A 24699-nucleotide genomic window follows, 5' to 3' on the forward strand; every position below is an offset into this window, starting at 1 on the left:
GGAAAGTACTATGTTATTTGAGGGGTGAAAAAGTAGTTAAGCACCAAAAGTGCTTTTGGAGAGAAAAAATATTTCTGAAAAGTTAAAAATTTCAGCCAAAAGCAGCTTATTCTGTACAACTTTTCTTCCAAAAGTGCTTTTTGAGTCAGAAGTGCTTTTTTTAAGCACTGAAGAATAGGCCCTACATTTCTGTCAGAAAAAAAAATATGTTTATATATAGTAAACCTGATAAAGTGACATTAAGATAATTATCAATTTGGATCTTAAAAATTCTTGTTAAGGGTATAGATAATAAAATACTAGATTCTCAAATAAAAGTCTATTAAAAATATCAATAGATAATTAAGCAAATAAAGTTTAATTGCAACTAATTAATACTATCTATACTATTAATAAAATCTATGATTAAATTAGTGTTAAAATTAATTGAGTATCAACTCGATTAGAACATTACGGATATGTTCTTCCATAATTAGAATGAGTCATATTATTTGAAGATATTTTAATATTTTCATTTTAATAAAAATCAAGAAATCGGTACAAACTTAGTTAAAAATTACGGATATATCCTTCCGTAATAAAAATGAGTCATATAATTGAGGATATTTTAATCTTTTCATTTTAATAAAACCAAGAAAAATATGCATATAATAAGATTTAAACCCGTGCCAATTTGATTAGTAAAATCTTAAACTACCACTCAACTTGAAGTTTAATTTGATGTTTTTAACACATTTTTTAATATATGCATTATTTATTATTTCTACCTATTGTATATCTAATTTTTATTTTGATGTTGTACATATTTTATGTTTTATTATTTGTTTATTAAATAAACATATATATTTTTAAATTTATAATTTTTAACTTGTGATAAAATTTCTATTATATATAATATATTTTCATTAAAGGGATTGATTTTACTTACCGGACTTTTGGGATATATTAAACATTTGTTTCAGTAAAATAATTACGCTACATTTTAAAGGATCGCGCTTTTAGTAACCTTTTTTCTGCTTTAATTGATTGATTGATTTATTGTACCTTCAGCTTCATGTATTGATTTTGGTACTTATTGAATTAAAGAGGTAGAATCCTGAAATTATTAAGCCAGAGTGAGTTAGAAAAAATAATATACGTTAGCATTTAAATAGGGTTTGCCATGGACAGTTTGAACTTGATAATAGTCCTTTCTTGATAGGTAAGTGGATCTCTCTTTATATATTGATGGAGCTGTTAAGTTGAATGTAGGGTGGGTCGCAATGAGATAGAGGCGATGTACAAGCCAAATTGGAACGAATCATTAGATACAATTGATATTTGGGATTTTACTTTATTTTCGATGTAAAACTTTAGGAAATTTTGGATGGTTTGACTCTTGTCCAAAGAAAGAGACATAATAATCTTTTGATCCATACATATACTAGATAGTTTAGAGGTTGTCAAAGCTCTTCAATATATTCATTTATCTTATTTAACTTCAGCTTTGATTAGAATGATCCACATGATTTTATAGATCATAGATCAATAGAAATTCAAGCACATTTCAAGAGAGAGAAATTAAGTTGCTAATCGATTTGCCAAGATGGCTTCGGAGAGGAGTTTAATTACGCAAGTGTTTGAAGACATCCCAAAGGAGCTATCAGTTGTTATTGAGATTGACAAAGCAACAAATTTTCTCATTATGATAGATTAATATAATTTGATTGTGGTTTTTATTCAACAAAAAAAAAGAAGTTGAAAGTGCTATCAATCTTTTGCGGTGGTGCTTTATTATAATTTAAAATTTAATCTTAAAAAGTTAAAAAATAAATAATCTTACCTTTTAATTTAAATACGATAATTCAATTATTAATATCATTAAATATTTTTATTATAAAATTAATTTGATATATTTATTTTTCATCAATCATATGTCATATTATAAGAAAAATAATCTGATAAAATTAGAAAGTTTGATAAAAACATTAAATGTTTTAATTATTGGATTAAGAGTTTTAAATTTTTTTTTGAATGAATGGTAAAATTTATTAATCCAAGAAAACAGTTAAACTGTTACAAAGAATAAAAAACATTGTACAGTAACTTTAAGCTATATAAACAAATTAACCAATAATACTCCAAGAAGCACGAAGTGAAGCATTAATAGGATCAGTTCTATTGATTGATCTTCTTTTTAAACGAGCCCACACAATCTCTTTAATTTGCACCAAGACGGCATCTTCAGTCAAGAAAGATGCACCAAAATACTTCTTGTTCCTCTGACTCCATATCACATACAAATATGCAATCCAAATAAGCTTGAGTACAACAACAAGCAAGGACTTTCCTTCTAAGTTTCAATATCGCTCAAGTTAACTCTTGCCTTCAAGTTTCCACGATCCTATATAAATGGAGCAAAAGCGCAAAACTGACTGTCACACCTTCCTTGAAAAACTACACTTAAAGAAAATGTAAGATTAAAAGTTTTAAATTGAAAAACTATAAGGAAATATTTTTTTAATTTGTTAAGCATAGATGGAAGCACATTAACAACATATTTTAACTAATTAAAAATTGTGATTCATTACCCATATGCTTTATATTTATATTATCACTTTGGTCATTATCAAAAATTTATTTGATACATTGTGGAGCTTTTAGTTTGACAAATAAATGAGTAATTTGTGTCAATTTTGATTTAACTTTTAAAATTTTAATATTATACAATGGCAACATAGTAAAAAAATCCATATACAAAATAATAATATTTTAATTTAATATATAATATTTAGGAAATTTTTATAATTGTCAATGAAAATATCATTTTAATAATTTTGAAACTATAAATTAATGTAATGGTAAAATTTTATTTTTAACTTCTCTAAATAATAAAATTTTAGTATTCTAAATTTATATAATAAATTTAGGGTTAGTATTTAATACACTGGTGGTGTATTTTATTATTCCATAAGCAATTTTAGAAATTTGCCACATATCTCTCTCTTTTCTTTTAATATTTATTTTACCTTAACATTTGTTAACCTCTTGACTTTGTTTATGGAATCTAAAACATCATTAATAGTATTCCTTATAAAATTAATGTATATTTTACTTTCATATTTTAATTGATTTTTTAATTTTCTCTCCATATATGTTAATATGACATTTTAAATTAATTAATAATTTATATATGTTTGATTTATTAAAAACCTCGACTTTTTTTGTAATAAAAATTGAGATTGAATTATATATATTTGAAATAAAAAAAGAATATAAATCTACTCTATGTTTTTTTGCTATTAATATATACTATACTCTAGTATTTGAAGAAATCTTCTTAACACTCAAGAAATTGAAAGAGGTAAAGTCCAAAACCCTTACCTGCCTTTTAGAATCGCCCTCGGGTAAGCCTAATTGCTAATTGCCAAATTGGTTAGCCTTTTTATAGTTGGATTTTTTTTTGTTTGACTTTAATTACATGCATGCATGCAGGCAGGCAGGCAGGCAATCGTCATGATGGCTCAGCCAATACGAAGACTTTTTGCTCCGTCTTATAAAATAAACAAGCTGATAACCTAAAACAAAACATCAATTATAATATTATAAGCTAATCATCGAGTGGTTTCAGTGGTGTGGAATTACTAGAAACTTGTATAATGTTAGACTTGCCAGCTGCAAGTCAATGGAATTTATGATTTCTTTATCACCAGGTCGATCGACATTGACAATTTAATGAATTAATTAAGTTGTTAATTGAATAAGTTGATTCTATGGAGTTTGTTATCTTGGCCAAAAAAGTGTGGGTTTTAATTTCTTTATTCAATTCTTTTGTAGGGTGTTAGGGCCTTAGGGGGTGAGAAGAGGGAATTTTGGCTAAGTAATGATCTTTCAAAGACTCCAACAGCACTCCTTAATCATCAATTTTTTTTCAGTCCATTATTTTTCCTTGAAGTACTGTGATTATTGACGGTTAATCCTGTTGAAAGTAGGGATGATCAAAATTCAACTCGATTTAAAAAAAAATATTTTTTTAAATTTTGAGTTAATCGAATCGAGTTATTCGAGTTAACTCGAATAAGAAATTTCAGATTTCGAGTTCGAGTCGAGTTAAATTTTTAAAATTCGAATAACTCGAATAACTTGAATAACAGATTAGTATAAATATTGTTTTGGTCCCTATTAATTTTGAAAATGAGCAAATTGGTCTCTCTCTTAACAAAAATTACAAAAATATCAAAGTAATTTTCAAATTTTGAAAATAATTTTAAAATTCAAAATATTTATAGAAATTTTAAATTTTATATTTTAAAATTTTATATGATTTGAGGATCGGGTTTGGAATTTGAAAACCTTAATTTGAAATTTGTAATAAAAAATTTAAAACTTAAATTTTGAAAAATTAAAAATTTGGAGAAACTTTAAAACTTTGGAGAAATGAGTTTTGATTTCTGAAATGGGTATTTTGAGTCCTGTTTTTCATTTTGAATCTGAGACTTTTTATAGAGGGCTATCATCTCTTTACATCATTTGAACCGAGAAATTTTCCCTTTCATCATTACATATTTGAGACTTTGATTAAAACTTTTCAGAGAATATATTCTCTGATTACAAAATACAAATTACAGAGAATATTTACTATTCATGCATATTTTCTTGCAGGGAATATTTACTGTTTTCGTCAGGGAATATTTCATGTTCACTTGTCTTTTCTTGCACCATTTTTTCTTGGTCCTAGTGATGGTCACTGAAGTGGTATCATCTGCAAGATCCACCGTCTTGATTGAGGATGCTGAAGATTTCTCGTCTTCGGATTCAGAATCCAATGAGTTGAGCATTTCAGCCATGAGTTTTTTTGTATTCCTTTTTGGTCTTGGCTTGAGCTAACATCGCAATAGCTGTCGACTTTGCTTGAAGGAATTTTGCTGTGGTTAGATCCGAGGCTGCGGACTTACATAATCTTGGATTCTTGTTGAAAAAATTATCCAAATATTTTGAATCATATTTTTCATCATTAAATTTGTTCCACCATTTAGTCATGTAGTTCCGAACTAGTAATGGAATTCCAGTATATTGATCTTGCTCATAAGAATAATTTCACGAAACAATCCAAGAAATGCACAGTTTTGAAAAAAAAATAGATTGTCCTGTAAATGTGTTTTTGGTCTGGTTCATGCTGAAATTTGTCAAAGAATTTGGGCCATAAGTTTTGAATTTTTTCTGGTAGTATCTCAAAGGATGATGGTCCATACCAATTCCACCATTCTTTGAACCAGTTTGGGAATTTGAATTGGGTACCGTATTTGAAATATATGAGCCAAGAATGTCTTATGTGTTGGTTGTTCATTAAGAAGGCATTGTACCATGCCATTTGGTAATCTTAATATGTAAAATATGGGTAGTGGTCTATTTTGGTGGTAAATTTGGCTGGGAATTTCTTTGGAGAACTTGAGTTTTCACTCCAATCTCTTGGTCGAAGAATTTTTAGTATTTGGGCTGTTGAATGGGTAATAAAATTTGGATCTTTTGGGTTTGTGTAATGTTTGAACAATACTGATCCAGTTTGAACCAGTATGTTTTCATAATATTGTTGAGGTTTTTGAGAATCCAATGGTTTGAAATGTCATCCATTGAAAAGTTCTTTTGCAAGTATATGTGGAGGTTTTTCTGAAAACTCTTCCTCCATAACAAGAATTTTTTCAAAATATTTGTTTGGAAAATATTGTGAAGATTTTTGTATAGCAGTCTGTGAAGATACTGCTATCTCTTTTGGAAAAACATCTTGGAGAGAAGCCTCTTTTAAAACATTTTTGAGAGATTTTGGTTTGTGTAAAACAATCTCTTTATTTTTTGAAATGTTCGCTGCTTCAGCAGCAATTTGTTTGAGAGGAGTTTCCTCTTTCATTTGTGAAAATGCCAATGCTACTTCTGGAGATTAAGAAAGGGACTCAATCCATTTTTTGATTTGAGAACTAATTTCATTTGGATCTTGTGCATATTGAATTATTGTATTTTGGAGGATTTTGATGATGATGATGATGATTTCTCATTTTCTTCTTCATGGCAAATTTCATACCATGACTTAATTGGTTTTGAGGGAATTTGGGTTTTGGATGACTCTCCTATTTTCCCTTTTTCTTTGTCTCAGAGTTTGGGTGGCATTTTTGAATAAACTCTCTGGTGAGAAAATCAGGCAAAGAATTAATTTATCCTTTGATGTATTCAATATCAAAATCAAATATGCTCAAAATTGCCTGCCATCTTGCAAAAATCTATTTTAAGGCAATATTTTGAACATCTTTTTGTAAAACTTCTTTTGCTTATTTGCAATCGACTCGTAAAAGGAATTTTTTATTTAATAAATCACTTTGGAATTTTGTAATGCACAAAACAATTGATAAAATTTCTTTTTTAATAGTACTATAATTTTGCTGAGTAGGATTCCAGTGTTTGGAAGTAAACTAGACTATTTGCTCTTTTCCTCCTTTAACTTGTTTTAGGATTGTAATAGCCCGATTTTAGGCCTAGTCGGAACAGTGGTTTCGGGACCACAAATCCGACGAGAGAAAAAAAATGTAATCGCCTGAATTTTCAGAGGTGTCGGAACGGTGATTCGAGATCACTAAATTCGACAAATGAGTAGAAAATATTATTAATTTAGTAAGTATAAGTTAAATATGAAGTTAGGAAAATTTTTGAAATAGTGAATAGTGCACTAGAAATAAATATTAAAATAATTAGAATCGAAATGAGGTATCAAGACCTCGGGATTTTAAACCGAGCCATAAATATTTTTATAAATATTTATGGAGTGTTAAAAGTTAGTATTAAAGTTTCGTTAAGAAATTTTAAAGTTCCGATAATTAATTGAACAAAAGGACTAAATTGTAACAAATGCAAAATTTTGGGAAATGATTAAATAGCTTAAATGATAAAAGGAAGAGGGCTTAAAAGGCAAATAGACCCAAGGTCTATTTGGGCTGGACAACAGAGGCATGAAATCAGCAAGAAAGTAAGGAGAATTAAGGGCAAAATTGGAAAATTGCAAAATTTGCTTAATAAAGTTAGGACCCAAGTGGAATTATCTAGATTTCTCTTCATTTTCTGAATTCTCATCAGCTAAAACACCATGGAAGGGCTTCTTCAAGCTGGTTGTTCATATTTTTACTACAAGTAAGTTCAATTCTTGACTATTTCTTGAAATTTTGTATTTTATGACTTTTACAACTAGGCTCACTTGTTAAATTCATTAGTTTTTGATTTTATGAAAGAAGTTGAAAGTTGATATGAATATGTGCTGAAAGTATATGATGATTTAGCATGGAATTAGAGTTTTAAATTGTTCATATGCTGATTTTATCGAAAGAATTGAATAGAAAGTGAATGTTTGGGACCTAATAGTAAAAGAGTTTTAAGATAGAGTTATATGTGGAAATTCTGAATTTCAATAGTTGTGTAACAACTTATAATGTCTAGGTAAAGTATTAATTGAGAAAATTAAATTAATTGAGGGGTTAATTGAGAAAGGACCGAATTGTATAAACTGTGAAATTTGGGGCAAAATGGAAATCTACATTTTGCACTAAAGCAGTTTTGGACAGCAGCAGTAGTGTAACTTTGAAAAATCACAAAAAATTGTAGAGATTGAATTAGAGTATGAATAAAATATGAAATTAAAGCTTATTGAGTCTAGTTTCTTATAAAAGAAACGGTGTGAGCAATGGAATTGTAAATCATGAGATATAATAGATTTTGTGAGACAAGGTCAGAATGAATTCAGGTTCCCTGTTCTGACTTTGGAAAATCATTAAAATTGTAAAAAAAAGATTATGAGTTATAATTTATATGGTTATAATCCTTAATGAGTCTATTTTTAGAAGAAACAAACGAAAACATCATCTGAATTCTGTACAATGAAATAATTAATTTTTAGTGAAGAGTGGTCGAAACTGTCAGACAGCGAAACAGGGGAAACTTTAAAGAATAAACTGTATTATTTGGCTCAACCAAAAATTCTGAAAATTTTATGCTATGAATATATGTGAGTCTAGTTTCAGGGAAAATTAACGGATCTTAATTTGGAGCTCTGTAGCTCCGGGTAAAAATAATTTAGTGACTCTGACTCGGATAAACAGCTTTGAATATACATGTTAGTGAATATTGAAATTATGGTTAATGTTGTTTAAGTGTGCTGTACACATTAAGGATGTGGAATGGAGAGGAGGAGGAGGAAAATTGGGAAATATATGAATGATTCGTGTATAAATGGTCATATGTTGATTATAACTGATAAACGATGAAATATGAATGATGCTTGTTTTTGTGCATTATTGGTCATGGTTTAAGCTCATGTGTGAAAATAAAGTTTCATAGTATGTGTGTATGGTATATTCAGTATATGATTTGGCATGAAATAATACCATGAATGGTTTATGAATTAACACATGTTGGTAAGCCTGATATATGAATAAATGATAAAATTGAGCGGAACGCCGGATTTGAGTACTTCTGATCAAGTGACAAAGTGATAAGTGGTAGCTTTAGCTACACTTATCGATCAAGTGACAAGTGGAAAGTGATAAGTAATAGCTTGGCTATACTTATCGATCAAGTGACAAAGTGATAAGTGGCTACACTTATCGATCAAGAAACAAAGTGATAAGTGGCTACACTTATCGATCGAGACAAGTGATAAGTGATCATACGTAAGACCATAGTTATACTATGGCAAAGTGAAAGTGAAGTACTCAATTTTCCGTAACTGTTCCTAATTTGATTAAGGATGGTAAGTGACAAATGGGCCCAAAAGAATTAAAGCAATTGGATAAGTGGTAGTGTATTTATACCGGGATGATGTTGTTATTTAAGTTAAAGTGATATCTTCATTGCAAAATTGAGAATTTCATAAATGTGTTAGTGAATGGTATAATCGATAAACGTTGAGTTAAATGGTAAATACGTATTAGTGTTAAACTTAGTGACATTGAATTGTACGTGAATTAAATGGAAATTGCTAGTGATATGATCTAAATTGTGAGCATGAGAAATTGCGAATTGAATGAAATGGAAATGAAGCATTGAATTGCATGAGTATGTGACGGGTCTCGTAGGCCCTAATTATTATGATTATAGTATTTCGAGGATATATGGTGAAAAGTTATAGAAGCATGTTAATTATTTTGAAAGTTTTTATTTAGATGAAATTTTATAACTCGGTTAAATACGCTTACAAGTGTATATGTTTTGGTGATACCTCGTACCCTATTCTGGTGTTGGATACGGGTAAGGGGTGTTACAAGGATCCCACCGTATCCTACTTCAGAAGCATTTGTTTCTACAATCTTAGGGCATTTGGGTCGGCTAAATATAAACAAGGAAGCTTAGTGATTTGTTTTTTGATTTGGGTGATAATATTGGTGTGGTTATTTGTCCAAGGTTGTGGATTCTTTTTGAGCCTATCATATAATGATTTACATAATTTGCTAAGACTTGGATAAAAGACTATGACATAATTAAGACTTCCTAAGAATCTTTGTAATTGGACTTTGTCAAGGATTTGGTCTGGGAATTTGTTAGCAAACTCTATAGACCGTTCTATTGGGGTAATGGTTCCTTGGGTAATGTAATGACCTAAAAACCTTACTTTGGTTTGGAACAAACTTATCTTGGATTTAGAAACTACTAGACCATTATTTTTTATGACTTTTATAATGATCGATAAATATTTGAAGTGTTTTTCTAAATTTTCTGAAAACACTAATACTTCATCGATGTATACTATTGTGAATTGATAATATTGGTAAAAAATATCATTCATTATTCTTTGAAACTCAGATGGAGCATTTTTTAACCCAAAAGACATTACATTCCATTCATATTGTCCAAATGGTATAGTAAATGCTGTTTTATATCTTTCTTCTTCTTTTATTTGGATTTGCCAAAATCCAGATTTCATGTCAAATTTTGAGAAAATATTTGCGTTACAAAGTTTCTGTAGCAAATCTTTCTTATTTGGTATTGAGTATCTAGTCCATTTTAAGGCTTGATTGAGATGTTTGTAATTAATTACTAATCTTGGCGTTCCTCTTGAGTTCGCATTTTTATTACATAGAATCTTTGAATGACTCCAAGGAGAACTGCTTTCCTAATTAAATTTTTATTAAGGTCTTGTATTTCTTTTTTACAAAATTCTTCCATTTCTTTGTTCATTTGTATGGGTCTTGCTTTTGTGGGTATTTGTCTTTCATCAAAATTGTTTTCATATGGTAATGCTACTTGTGTTTTTCCTATTCCAAAAGGCATTAGGAATGTCGAACAAATTGTTGATTCTATTTCTTCTTTGATTTGATTTATCCTTTTTTACTTCTCTTTTTCTAATTGTTCAGTCAATTTTTAAAATATATTTATTCTTTTAGAAAAGAGATTTGCTTCATTTATAATTAATTAAATTATTAATTTGCCCATTATGGATGAATAAAGATTTTAATAAGTTGAGATTTCTTATTTTTGTTTTTCTACAAAAGGAAATTCTACTTTAGTGTTTAAAACTTTGGTGGAGATAGAATTATTTGTTACTTTATAAGGTTTGAGTAAGGATATGAATGGGGTTCCTAATATGACATCTTGGGTAATATCTTTTACCATTAAAAACATGTTTGATATTTTATACCTTTGTTAGATATTTTTGCATTGGGAATTTTGTAAGTAATTTTTAGTTTTTTTTACCATTTGCAGCTTTAAGAGATTCTGATGTTTTGTTATAATATTTTGTTGGAATTATCCCATCTCTAATGCAGTTTTGGTCCGCTCCTATATCAAAAAGGGCTATTGTTTCTAATTGAAATTCATTGTTTAATTATGACAATATTTATTTTTACTAAATATCTTTGAATAGATACTTCAGTTAGAACCATCATATATTCCTGTGTATTTTCTTCAAGTTCAGGTTCAGTTTATGACGAACTTTTTTCTGAGGTTTAGTGTTTTAAGGTCTACATTTGTTCTTTCATTTCTTGTTGTTCCATTTTAAGCTGAGAAAGTTTTAATTTAATTTGTTTTATTTCCAACTTTAATTCAGAATTTGTAATTTGTCTTGGTTTTATTTTTCATATTTATTAAATATTATATCTTGTATATTATACATTTGTGATTAACTAGAAATAATTTATTTTTCTTTTTCGGTTTATCTTTTAATGAGGATTTTAATTTCAAAAGGTATTCTCTTTTAAGTTTTGGGTCTTGAATTTTATCAATAACTTCAATCATAAATTATTGATCTTTGGTTAACATATTAATTGAGAGTTCATTTTCATCACCGTAAGACTGGGATGTATGTAATTCATCTATTTGTAATTCATTTGTTTGATAAATGTATCATTTTCGGAAGAAGTTGTTTCTAATAGAATCTCATTTAACATATTAATTGAGGGTTCTATTTCTTCATCTAGATTTAAATTATTGTTTTTTCTTTTAATTTTACAATATTTTGAGATATGTCCTGGTTTTCCACATCTATAATATTTTATTGTTTTATCAATTTTGTTTTCTGCTTTTTGTTGTTTCTTTCCTTTTATGTATTTTCTATATTTGGGTTTTTATAATATTCTGAAATATTCTTTTCCTATTTTTTGGTTTTACAGGGCAACATGTTTTTGAAGAAGAAGGTTCATTCTTAATGTCAAATTGGTGGCAGAATGATCCTAATTCCTTTCTACATTGATATATTTCTTTCTTAAGTTGTTTTTGTAATTTTAAATCTTGACAAATTTTTAATCTTTCTTTTGGGTGAAACTAATTAGTTCACCATATGTAAGCTTTTCATATGGAATAATACCTCTGTAATTTTTCTTATTTGATTTCTAACTTTTTCTCCTAATAAAGTGGGAAGTCCTACTAGAAACTTTTCTTTCCAAAATGGTTGTTGGTTATCAGATCTTTGCATAACTCTAGTCATAAAGACATCTTTATACCGTTTAAAATCAGTTAATTTTTTGCATTTTAAATTTGATAATAGTTTTGAATTTCTATCTTTAAGATGAGAAAGATCTCCTATAAAGTGTTTAGAGATTGAGAAAATTAAAATTGCTATTGCATATTGGATTTCTCTTCCTTGTTCATCTAAAATAATTCTTCCTTGGTCATCATTTTTTATTGCTTTTAAAATTTCTTCCTGTTGGGTTTTAGTGAGTGCATGATCCCACCATCCTTTTAATTGACCAGTAAATCCAGCAACTAAAAGATTAGCTATAGCATGATCACTGATTAATCCATTTTGATTTTGGGTTTTATACACATTTGAAACCATTGTCATTTGTTGTAATAAACTAAGATTATTGTATTCAGACATTCCATCTATATTCCATTCATAAATTGTATTAGCATTGTATTTATTCTGGAAACCAGGTTTTTCTTCTATGTTAAGATCAGGTGCAGTGGTTTTTGGATAATATAATATTTTTGGTTCTTTCCAAGCCATCTTGTTAATTTGTTGTTCATCTGACTGGTCAGAGTCAGATTGGGAGGATTGGTGTAATGTATTTACTGAATATTGGGCTTGTATTGGGGTATCAGGGGCAATTAATTTAGACTTGTAACTTTCTAAAGCATCAAGTCTATTTTGGATTTCTGTTAAAAAATCATTTTGAGATTTTTGGAATCTCATAAGGTGTGAATATTGGTTCTTTAGAACTTTTTTCGGTTATCTTTTTTAGTGGTTCTTTTCTGATCGGTTGACTTTCCACCAAATTCTCAATATAATCTAATTGTTTTCCTATTGTATGAAGATTGATATTTTTATAATTGTTTTGTTCTACTATCATTTTAACATCTTTTGATGAGATTTGTTCTCTTACATCAGGAGCTCTCATTCTTAAAGGATTTGCTTTTATTCCAGTATTTTTGTGAAGATATTGAACCTCCATTAAAGGGGGATGTCGAGATTCAACTTCTCCTTTATTAGTTTGCCATCTAGTATTATGTTTTATTGTATTAATAGATTCTGAATAATATTCTTCAAACCATTCAAACAATTTTATATGGATTTTATGGGTATTCATAAATTCATAATATTCTTGAAGAATGCTTTCTTTTTTATCATTTTAATTTTTAAAGTAATCTTCTCTTTTTTGCTTTTTTGTTAGAATAGAAGTGCTTTCTATACCATTCTTTGTTTATCTCAAAAGTTTTTTCTAAAACAAATATTTCTGAATTTTCTTATTGTCTTGCATTATTAGCCACTGATGATTATGTTGGTGACATATTAGGTGAATTTTGGGGACTCTCTTCCTGTCTGGCATAGATAGGTTGAGCTATATTTGAGGAATTATCTATTCCTTATAAATTGGTTCTAAATGTTGTTGGGATAGAAGAGACAGAGGCTCTGACTGTCTTAAAATCTACTTTTTGTGTTTTTGGATTTGACTCTTCTTCTAAATTTAACCTCCTAAAAATTGTACTGGTACTTCCTATTTCGAAGGAATATCTTGGAGGCATTCTTTGTGGCCTGTTGAATTTTAATTCAACTGTGCCATCTTGGTGCTGAGAGATTTCACTTAATGAAGTGTTTCTTATGGGAGTTGGTGCCACAGGGTCTGTAGCACTCTCAAGTTTCCACTTATCAGGAAGGTTTATCTCATGCCATTGTATTGTTCTTGGGATTGTGGTATGAGATCTTGTGGTATCTGTCTCTATTAATAGGGTTTCTCCTTTTGGGCTTTGGAGTAAAGCCTTGGTATTAACAATAGAATACATAGCTTTGAAATGGAGTCTATACACTAATGTTAATACTTCCGTACCAAGAAGCATTTTGTAGTTATGGGTATGCATTTGGAAGGTCAAAGATTGTAAAATATTTTTGTCAGTCAAAGAAATCATAAATTTTGGATAACAATTAAAATGTATCGGGCCTGTACATAGGCTTGTTTCTATAGTTCCTAATAATGAGTCATTAAACATGATGTGTCTTTGGTCTCTTAAGACAACTAAAATTGAGGTATTTTTAGTGGCTTCAACACTAAGAGGTTTGACGCCAACTTGGACTAGTCCAAAATAGACATATTTGTATCTTTGTTCTTTGAGTTTATTACTGACGACTCTATCTAATAATTGAATTGTTTCATATTCTTTTTGAATAGGTAAACTCATTTTTTTTTGTTTTTACAATGTAACTGCAAAAAGCATTTAAATTTTCAAAAGTTGTTTTCTTGTAGACTTGGTTTGTTGGAACTCTTGGAAGAGTCCAATTATCAAATCTTTGGGGAGTATTTTCATAATGTTCTTCTTGTTCATTAACAGTGTTGTTTGAGGTTTGGTCGGATTCTTGAGATTGATTGGAAACAAAGCTTGCAGAAGAATTGATTCTTCTTAGGAAATGAAACATTCTTTGTTTTCTTATTTCCTACAAGGGGGTTCTACTATCTGGATTTTCGGATTATTAAAGTTGCCTACAGGGATACTTTGTCCTTGACACGCCTAACCCATGGCTAACTGGACAGTGTATCAATTCTTAGCAAAATAATAATATTGAAAACAAATTGAATATTTTCAAAACTTAGAAATACCTGCTCCTCCTTGACTCTGATAAAATTTATAAATTTTTTAAAAAATATATAAAAAATTAATAAAATAATAAATTTGGAATCTAAATAAGTGATTAATGATTCAAGTTTATCATACTAAAATATCTTCTTTTTTATTTTGCTTTAAAAAAGTTTTCAAATATATATTATTTCAAATTTTTGTGTTCTAACATGGAAATAGTTATATTGTACAAGATTTTAATTTAACATTATTAATTTTTCTAATTTAACTCTAGCGGTTTCACTCGATTTAATTGAACGCTCACCCCTAATTCGAGTTATCCGAAAATCCAAATAAAAAAAGGCAAAACTACGTCGTTTTGATAAATGCTTGCCTTTTCTAAAGTTAAAAAGGCAAAACTACGTTGTTTTGATAAATGCTTATTCATTAGTCTTACTTTCCTTCCCGAATCGCCCCACTCTCCTTTTTTCCTTTACTCAAAATTAATCTAAAAGCTTATATTTTGTCTACTAGTAAAATAATCAGTCCATGTAAACGGAACATTGAGTATAAATAATATGATCCGTTAATTCGACTCGACTCGATTCGAAAAAATTTCAAATTGAGTTTAGTTGCTAAAATAGGATTCGTCAACTCGACTAACTCAAAATTTTTTGACTCGATTCGATCAAATACTCACCCCTAGTTGAAAGTGCAGGAAATCAACAACAATTGATGAACTACAAAACTAATCTGAATAAAAAAATGTATTGCAATCCCATTAAATTATTATAACAAGATGATTTTATATTCTATCTTCAACTAAATGCTAACTAGGAACTAATCTAACTACTACTAACAACTTTCTGTTATTCAACCAACTGTCGGTATCTTTAACAAATCCACCTATAAGCAGAGGCGAATTTTTGGGGTGGGCAGCGACCGACACCCCGAAGTTTTGTGAAATTTCCTTTTAAGTTCCTTTAGGTTTTAAAAATTTTTAATTTGATATTATAATTAGTGTTTAAAAAAGGAAAATTTATGTTTAGCGCCTCAAATTTTTTTCAAAGTTTTCTTTTGTCAATTTGATTTGTTTATGGATTTTGTAATTTTTATGATAAATTTAGTAACATTTCTAGTTTAATTTGGTAAACTATTATAAAATAGTATTTAAATATTAATTTGATAAAATAAAATTTAATAATCGCAATATCTAAATATAAATGGCATCTAAATCTTAATTAGGTAAAAATAAATTTAAATAATTATAATATCCGATATAAAATGAATATTTAATTTAATTTAATTTTATAAATAATTTAATATTATTTAAATTGAATATCTAGAATTTATAAATAATTTGTTTAAAGTAGGCCCGATTTTAGCTTCGACCTGATAAGGTATCATAATTTCTTCAGGCTCTATCATGCTGGTATTGTATTATTTTCGATTCACGGCTTATCAACCAATAAGGAATTGTAATTTCTTCAAACTCTATCCTTAGTATGGTGAACATAATTTAGTATTATTTTATTGGGTAAATTATATAAATGGTTACTCGTGTATCAAAAACTTTTTGTTAAGTCATCTAATCTTAAAAGTTACAAAATAATAATTTAATTTATCTTTTATTCTTTTAAGTCTAAAATCATTAAAAACTAACAATTAGCTGATGTGGTTGTCAAGTTAATAACTTATTTTTTTAACATTTATTTTTAATATATATTTTCTATGTCATAAAATAATTAAAAAATTATTAACCCAAGGGAGGTGGGGTGGGGTGGGGTGGGGTGGGGGTGGGGTGGTTTGGGTTAATAACTTTTTAATTATTATATGACAGGGAAATGGTATGCATTAAAAAAACAAATCATTAACTTAATAGTCACATAAGCAAATGGTATGAATTTAACAGTTTTGGATTTAAAAAATAAAAAGGTAAATTAAGTGATTATTTTATAACTTTTAAAATCGGATGATATAATCTAATATTCGAGTGCCTATTTATATAGTTTACTTTATTCTCTTTGAATGTTGTCCTATCTCTTAAAACTTTATCACTTGGAGGTGTGTCTCCAAATATTATAAATTCGAGCTACTTCAAGATTCAACATCAATCTGTTTCGAGTGGATAATTTTTATTTTATTTTAATAGGTGTTTCTATAATTTAATTATGTTCATAAATAAATTATAAATATATATTATAATATTAAATTAAAAAATCATTAATAAAAGAAATAAGAAAGAGTGATCCCTAAAAGAAGAGGAGAATGATGTGGAATAACGTGAAGTGGGTATGGATATAATTAACACCTATAAACAGAATGTTTTCAACATCCATGCAAATGTGGGATAGAAGTGAATGAGATAATTTTCACCCCACCCCACTCCACTCCATTACCATTTTTACATATCTCTTCGTATTCAAATACGAGACCTCCCTCTCACATAGGAGTCTTTTTCATATCAAATATGATTTTTCTAAAAATAAATTTTTACCTTTTATCTCAAAATTCATTAAACGAAAACATAAAGGGTCAATTCAAAACAAGAAAAAGACAAACTAAATCCAAGTTGATAGGCTATCTCATATATTCAGTTGTAGGGTCCTCATCCTCAGTGAGTATGACAAAAGCATCAAAAGATAAAATACTCGAAATACAATCCCAAATATAATTAAAAGAAAAATGGGTTGCAAATGATAAAGCCATCTTAGCAAGACTATTGCTGGGGATAAACCCATGTAAGCAACGGACAAGTAAACTAGAAGACCGAATACAAATATTTTACGTGTAAAATTTTTTTCGAAGAGGATAAAAAATCACGGGTAAAGATAATTTCACTAAATTAGCAAAAGCGAAAAGTATAACGATAGAGATAAAACCTAAATCCTGAAACCCAAAAATAAAAACTCTCAAAACGTAAATACAAAATTCCTTGAAAACTTGTAAAAACTAATACTTAAATGTGTTATTGGTTAATCTTTCTAGGGGTAGAAAATAGTCTATTTATTGGCTAAATTCGTAGGTCAAATAATCTTAAAATATTTTATACTAATCAGAGCTTGAAAAACTAAAACAGTGTTTAACTGAGAGAAATAAAATCGAGAAAATTGAGGAACACACTACACCAAAACAGGCTTTTAGCGGCGTTTTTTTAGGCCTTTAGAGGCGCTTTTTAGCGCCGCTAAAAGTATTTGCGGCGCTTTTAAAAGCGCCAAAAAAAACGCCGCTAAAGAACGCGCCACTAAAGACTAAGACCTTTAGCGGCGCTTTTCCCACAAACGCCGCTAAAGACCAAGACCTTTAGCGGCGCTTTACCCACAAACGCCGCTAAAGACCAAGACCTTTAGCGGCGCTTTACCCACAAACGCCGCTATAGATCGTGACCTTTAGCAGCGCTTATTCCACAAACGCCGCTAAAGATCATGACCTTTAGCAACGCTTTTGTCACAAACGCCGCTAAAAATATAACCTTTAAACAAATTATTTTAATCAAATAATATTTATTTTTATGATAAATATTATATTGTGTTTTATTTTTTGAATTTCAACTTTAAATATACTTTTTAAGGATAAATAAAAATATTAATTAAATTAAATTTTCTATGAAAATTTTAACTTTAAAAGTAAATCTAAAATTAATGAATTTAATTTTAGAATTTAAAATAATAAATTAATAATACAATTAAAATCCAAAAGTTAGAACTCAAGTTGTCATAAATATTAAAGTGAAAATAAAAAATTAGAATCAAAACTAAAATAAATAATACATATAAAAAATTAAAACACAGACAGTAACGAAAAATTAAACACCACACATAAAATTTATCAAACTAGTTAAGAAATACATGGTGCAGCCATGCAGTATAAATGCAATAGAATCATAGGGTAATTTTCCACAAATATCTTCAGAGTACCAAGAACAATTTGTCACAAAATTATAAAACATGATAAAAAAAAAAAAGAACAGGTAGCAGATATTTGTTACTTTTTGTTTTGCTTCCAAGGCTTCCTCAGCTGCCTTCATCTTGGCAACAGAATCATCTTCATCATCCCTGCTTAAGAAAACAAAGAACCTATTGTTAAACAATTTAGAACTTGAAAAAGAAAAGAACCATGTTACTCAGACTTAGGTATGAGTGTTAGGTGTCAGTATAAAGACATGTCAGATATGGGTATGAAGGCATGTCTGAGATGAGTATGTTCAATGATTCTTTGACATCAACAAAATTAATAATACAATTTCTATATGTTAAGAAACATCCTGACTGAAGGTTAAATGAAGAGGCTTAAACTTAAGAAGCAGCTTACCTATGTTCGGCACCTCTTGAATTATTTACTTGAAACGAAAAGCTTTTTTTCAATAAATCATGTACACATCAACTCAAGATGAAGAAAAACAGAAAATATTAGTCCAATGTTATAACTGAAAATTGCATATCCTTGTACAGCTTAATGTGCTTGTTAGCATGAGAATTTAAAAAAAAAAAAAGAAGCTCTTTATACTTGAAGGGACAATGGAAATTAGAACAGAATAAAACTAAACAGGCAAGAAATAAAACGGATATCAATGGACACCTCATCCCGAGAACATGAGAAACCATAGCTTAGTTTTGTGTTAAGATTAAAGAATAGCATTACCTAGGAAGTGTTACACAATTAGATCACAATTTAGAACCATTGCATACAACATAACATACCAAAAGAACTTCAACAACATTACAACATAAGCCTAAGACAAATTATAATTTAAGTGTCAGCTAACCTTGAGGTAGGCACAAATATGTACTAAAGACAAAAATAACAACATAAAGGCATAGAAAATAAATAAAAGTTCAAACAAACAAAGCAAGAAACAAAACTGTCTAAGTTAGAACTCTGAAGGACCAATCGGAATAAATGAAACGACTAAAATAGGCAAAATAAAGAATACACAGAACGGGAAATATATAAAAATGTTTAGAAAAAATTAATTTATTCGAAAATAATAGCAATGAGAACTGATTTTAGACCGCCCCCCCAAAAAAATTCTACCCTTAGCTTCCACAAATGGTTTAGGAAAACGGACAAAGATTTAATTTTTACAGAAAAAGCAAGAACCGACTTACCGAAAATTCGAAACTAAATAGACGGATAAATAGTCAAACTAGTAGAGTTAGTATATGCATGTCATGCAGGTCTAAATGCTGGAATATTAGACATGCCACTTTTGGAATATTAGAAATAAGACAGTTTTTCATGTTACAAAAGGTTCCAATTTTTATGTCTGGAAAACTTTTACCTCTTGGGCCCTGATATACAGAGTTCAACATCCTCAAGTTTCAGTTCCAAGTAAGAAGAGTATACTTTCTCAATCTGAGGCTGAGTTCAGAGAAAAATTCTCAGTAAGAAACTGAATGCTGAACATTTTTTAATCAAACTATAGAAGAAAGAACATATGGTGTATATTTACCTCGTTGTAGTCTACAAACATCTTATTAGTCCGTAAATAGGATTCTATCATAGCAATCTACATTTTTGCAATAAGTCAGTAAATCAAGGGTCAATAGATCAATTAAAACAAAGATACACACCAAGGACTTACAGTCTCATCACTTCTGCCAGTCAATTGTAGATATTGCAAAGTGAGATGATCCACAGGGAAAAATCCCATGGTTGCACCATAGTCAGGAGACATGTTGGCAATAGTGGCACGGTCAGCTAATGACAATTTACCCATGCCTTCTCATGTATATAGAAGTGGAAGGAAATATCTACGTGAAGCAGCCCAGAAATAATGAATCTGTATTAAAATAGAGGCTGAATTGAAGACTCTACCATAGAATTCCACAAACTTGCCAACAACCCCATGCTTCCTTAGCATTTGAGTAACTGTCAACACCAAATCAGTAGCCGTCACACCATCCCTCAGTTTTCCTAATAGTTTAAACCCAACAACACCTGGCAAGACCATGCTCATGGGCTGCATTCAAAACCACAAGCATTCAATCATTAACTAAGGGGTTTTCTGGCAAACTAGTAATTTCTAAATTAAAAGTTCACCCTTCCAGCTACGTCAAGAGAAAAACGAAACTAATTAATCCCAATTGGACACTTAGCCACACATATAGTTCGTCAGTGTTTTCTCTTTTTCTCCCTTTGTATCATGCACCTACTTTTGTAACAGAGGAACCTAACAGTAAGTAAATTACTCATGATTTACTTAACCCTTCACCTTAAGACTCATGATTTTAAACTTAACCCTGCTCTTTTGATCCATCTGTTTTTCATTGTTCTCAGGAGGCTCCACGAACTTGAAGACTAGTAAATCCATTCAAAATAGAAATAGAAATTCATAAGAATGTTTCAAAAGATAAAGAAAAATAAGCTAAACAAATATGTCTGCCAAGTGCCAAAGCATGATAAAAACCAGAAGTGAAGGGTATGCATAAGCGTGCAAAAAAACATTTACCCGTTACTATGATGCTCTCACCGGGGGCTAGAATGGCACCCGGAGGGCGCATGAAACAACTCTTTGGTGCAGTTGTTTGAAACTAAACCAACAAAAAAAAAAGGACTCGTTATGGAATTCATCAAAGCATTTGAAGTTATGACTTGCTATTTAGTTATTCTGTCAGCCATACTAGTTTTTAACATAGAAATGAATGTACAAGGATTAAATTATCCATTTTTTAGTAGAAGGGGAAAAATGCAATTTGACACCTAGTATAGGGGCCTCAATATTATTTTTATCAAAATCAGGTTAATGGCATAATGAAAACAAACAACAGCCAAAGACTCTACTGCAGTTGAATGCAAGATCAACTTCATGATAAGTACTTAAAAAAACTAATTAAAGCATAAAACAATAACATCTAAAGCAAAAAATAAAAATAGTAGTTAGGGTAAATTATATTACAATGAAGTAAATAGTGGAGAAAGCAGCAATTGTCCAATATCTTCCCCAATATGCATCTGCTAAAACAGCTCCAATGAGAGGTGTAACGTAACAAGTTCCTTGCCAAGTAGTCACATTCCTTGCAGCTGATGCATTTCCTTCATGTAGTTTCTTGGTCAAGTAACTTACAAGATTAGTTGCTATCCCATAATAAGCCAATCTCTCACAACATTCATTACCTGTAATTCCATATAAGAAAATTGCAGAAATAAGATAAGCTTTACTCGAATAAAAGTAAAACTCATTTAAATGAAGAGAAAATAGATAAATTTATAATAATTCACCCAAAATGAAAGGGCATGCTTTCCAATTTCCAGTATTTTGCTTCAAAACAGGATTCCCATTAAAGTCAACAGAGCCAACCCCAGTGTAAAGCCCACTGTTTTCAGCCTAGAAATACAAAATATTGAAACATTAAATAACATAACCTCCAAGATAAAGAATTTTAACAAGAAAAAACAACAAACCCAGAAATTTTTTCAGTGTTAAAAGGTGTCTTTGAACAAATGATCAAAATCTTATGACCACCAAAAATAAAAGATCAAAGGGGGAAAATTACCCGATCAAGTTCAGCTTCCAACAGCGATCTCTCTTCATCGACAGATCACTGAATTTTGTCCGGCTCGATTTTATGTTTTTTAAAAATAAAAATAAAAATACAAAAAAAATAAAAAATTGCATTTTGACCCCAAACTTTTCTAAAATTTACATTTTGACCCCAAAAACTTTCTAAAATTACATTTTTACCCTTAAACTTTCTCAAAATTACATTTTGACCCCTAAACTTCCGCAAAATTACGCCCCAAAACTTTTCCTGCATTTGCAGTTTAGTCCTTCTGGCAGCAACTTGCACACCTACCCCGTGATTTCCGGCCACCGGCCTAAGGCATGGCCTCCCTCTCCCCTAGCCACCTAATCCCTGCAAAAAGGAAGGAAAAACACCTATAAATGGGTTTTAAAAAACCCCAAAATCGGACCCCCCACCCACGAAAAAAAAAAAAAAAACTTGAAAGAAAAAGAAAAAAGCTTTGAGAAAGAAAAAGAAAAGGAAAAGAAGAGAGGGGAGAAGGAGAGGCCGACCATCGGCGAGCCACCGGAGGAGGCGACGGCAGCAGCGGCATCGACGGCGGCGTAGAAGACCGAACGGAGAAGAAGAAGAAGAAGAAAAAAGAAGAAAGAAGAGAAAGAAAGATGGAAGAAGAAGAAGAAAGAAAGAAAAAAAAGAAAATATTTTGTAATAGTCGGCCCGGCCCGGCCCGACCCGACCTGCACGACCCGTGACCTGACCCGACAGCACCAGCAACCTAGCAGGCCACGGTAGCAGCCCAGCGGCCCAAAGAGTAGCCCAAAAAAAAAAAAAAGAAGAACAAAGCAAAAAAAAAAAAAGCAGGCCATTTTCAGCAGGCCCAGCGCAACCCAGTAGGGCAGGCCCAGCGCAGCCCAGCAGGCCAGGCCCAGCGCAGCCCAGTAGACCCAGCGCACCCAGCAGGCCAGGCCCACACGCAAGCAGCCCAACAGAAAAAAAAGGGAAAGAAAAAGAAAAGAAAAAAAAAAAGAAGAAGGGGTTCAATTTGTATTATCCGTTCGGCGAAGCTCGTGTTTTGAGGTTTTTTTTCGGTAATTTTATTTTTTAATTTTAATTTAATGCTCGTATTTTTTTAAATATTATTAGTATTTTATGCATTTTTATATTTTGGCATTTATATTTTAAATTTAATTTACTTCAATTTTTATTTTATTTTATTTTATTTTATTTTAAATAATTTTAATAAATGAGGCAACGAATCGATTTAGCATAAAATCATTGATTTCATTGCTATGTTGGGTGAATATCATCGGTTTGTGTTAAACACGATACGCCCTTTTTTAAAAAAAGAAAAAAATCGAAAAAATTCTAAAATTCTCGTATTTTTTTATTATCCTCGTGTTTAGATAGAATCACGATTAAATATTAAGTTGAATCGATTTGGCACTAATTCGATTATTTCATCGCCATGTAGGGATGAATATCATTGATTCGTGTTAAATACGATACTTCTTTAAAAAAATCGTGTTTCAAAATTGTCGTGTTTTAAAAATTTTCGCGTTTCTAAAATTTTCCTGTTTCAGAAATCTTCGTGTTTTAAAAATTCCAGTGTTTCAAAAATTTTCGTGTTTTTAAAAAAATCTCCCGTGTTTTCAAAAATTCCCATATTTTGAAAATTTTCTTGTTTTCAAAAAAATTTTCGTGTTTTAAAAAAAAAGTTCTCGTATTTCAAAAAATTGTCGTGTTTTCAAAAATTGACCGTGTTTCAAAATTGTCGTGTTTTAAAAATTTTCGTGTTTCTAAAATTTTCGTATTTCAAAAATTTTCATGTTTTCAAAATTTTGCGTGTTCCAAAAATCTTCGTGTTTTAAAAAATTCTCGTGTTTCAAAATTTTTTTTTTTGGTGCTTCAAAATTCTCGTGTTTTTTTTTTAAAAAAAGATTCTCATGTTTCAATCGGATCACGATTAAACATTAAGTTGAACTTGTATTTTCGAAAATTAAGACAACATGCGTTTAATGAGATACCAATTTTGGGCGTCGCGAGGGTGCTAATACCTTCCTCGCACGTAACCAACTCCCGAACCCTAATTTTCTCTGAATTTTTACGTGGACCTAAAATTACCTCTTTTTTAGAAAAGTTTAAAAATAAATTTTTCTTCTAAAAAGAGAATTTTGTAGGTGTCCGATCACACCTAGGAAAAAAGATCGGTGGCGACTCCTTTTTTCAAATAAAACCGAGACATTGTTTTCAAATTTTCAATAATTCCTTTGACTAGCGCCCGTACCCGAAATTTTTAGGTCGCTACAGCTGGCGACTCCACTGGGGAAAAAATGTTTTTGAGAGTCGAGTCTAATGTTAAACGCGTGTTGTCAAATTTTTAAAATCCTTTGTTCAAATTAATTTTTAATCGTGATCCTTGAATTTTATTTTTTGAAAAGTCATGCATTTGCATTCGGTTTTTTTTAATTAATATTTTTCTAACTTGTTTTTTCTTCTTTTTTTTTTTCAACTTTATGTTTTACGTTTTTTTAGTTGTTTTAGTAAAAATAAAATTTAAAAGGTTTGTGAGTTTCTCCCCACACACCGTGCACTTGTATTTTTTGCATAACATGAGCTCTCTACCCGGGCTCCGTCCGTTTAAGTGAAAGTAAACGCTACGCCTTCGTGAGTTAACTCGTCCCTCCGCACAGGCTAGTAATTACTTCCGGGTTACATATGACTTATGCTTTCGTGAGTT

At 30.0% G+C, this 24699-nt stretch overlaps 1 protein-coding gene across 2 annotated transcripts; it reads right to left on the reverse strand.

Annotated features, from left to right (window-relative positions):
- Positions 1–18291: 18291 nt before the first annotated feature.
- On the reverse strand, positions 18292–20230 carry LOC105795125 (aconitate hydratase-like). 2 transcript variants are annotated; one of them, XM_052628657.1, is made up of 4 exons: positions 20081–20230; positions 19949–20005; positions 19778–19857; positions 18292–18551 (listed from the first exon to the last, which is right to left on the reverse strand). In XM_052628657.1, exons 1-4 carry the CDS (start codon positions 20213–20215, stop codon positions 18302–18304), a joined length of 522 nt encoding a protein of 173 aa, XP_052484617.1. In that variant the 5' UTR covers positions 20216–20230; the 3' UTR covers positions 18292–18301. The 2 variants fall into 2 exon arrangements, with proteins under 2 accessions (XP_052484617.1, XP_052484616.1); XM_052628656.1 differs by having other exon boundaries at positions 18292–18554.
- Between the last annotated feature and the right edge of the window lie 4469 nt (positions 20231–24699).

The sequence above is a fragment of the Gossypium raimondii genome, chromosome 3, assembly GCF_025698545.1.
Source record: "Gossypium raimondii isolate GPD5lz chromosome 3, ASM2569854v1, whole genome shotgun sequence".
NCBI lineage: Eukaryota > Viridiplantae > Streptophyta > Magnoliopsida > Malvales > Malvaceae > Gossypium > Gossypium raimondii.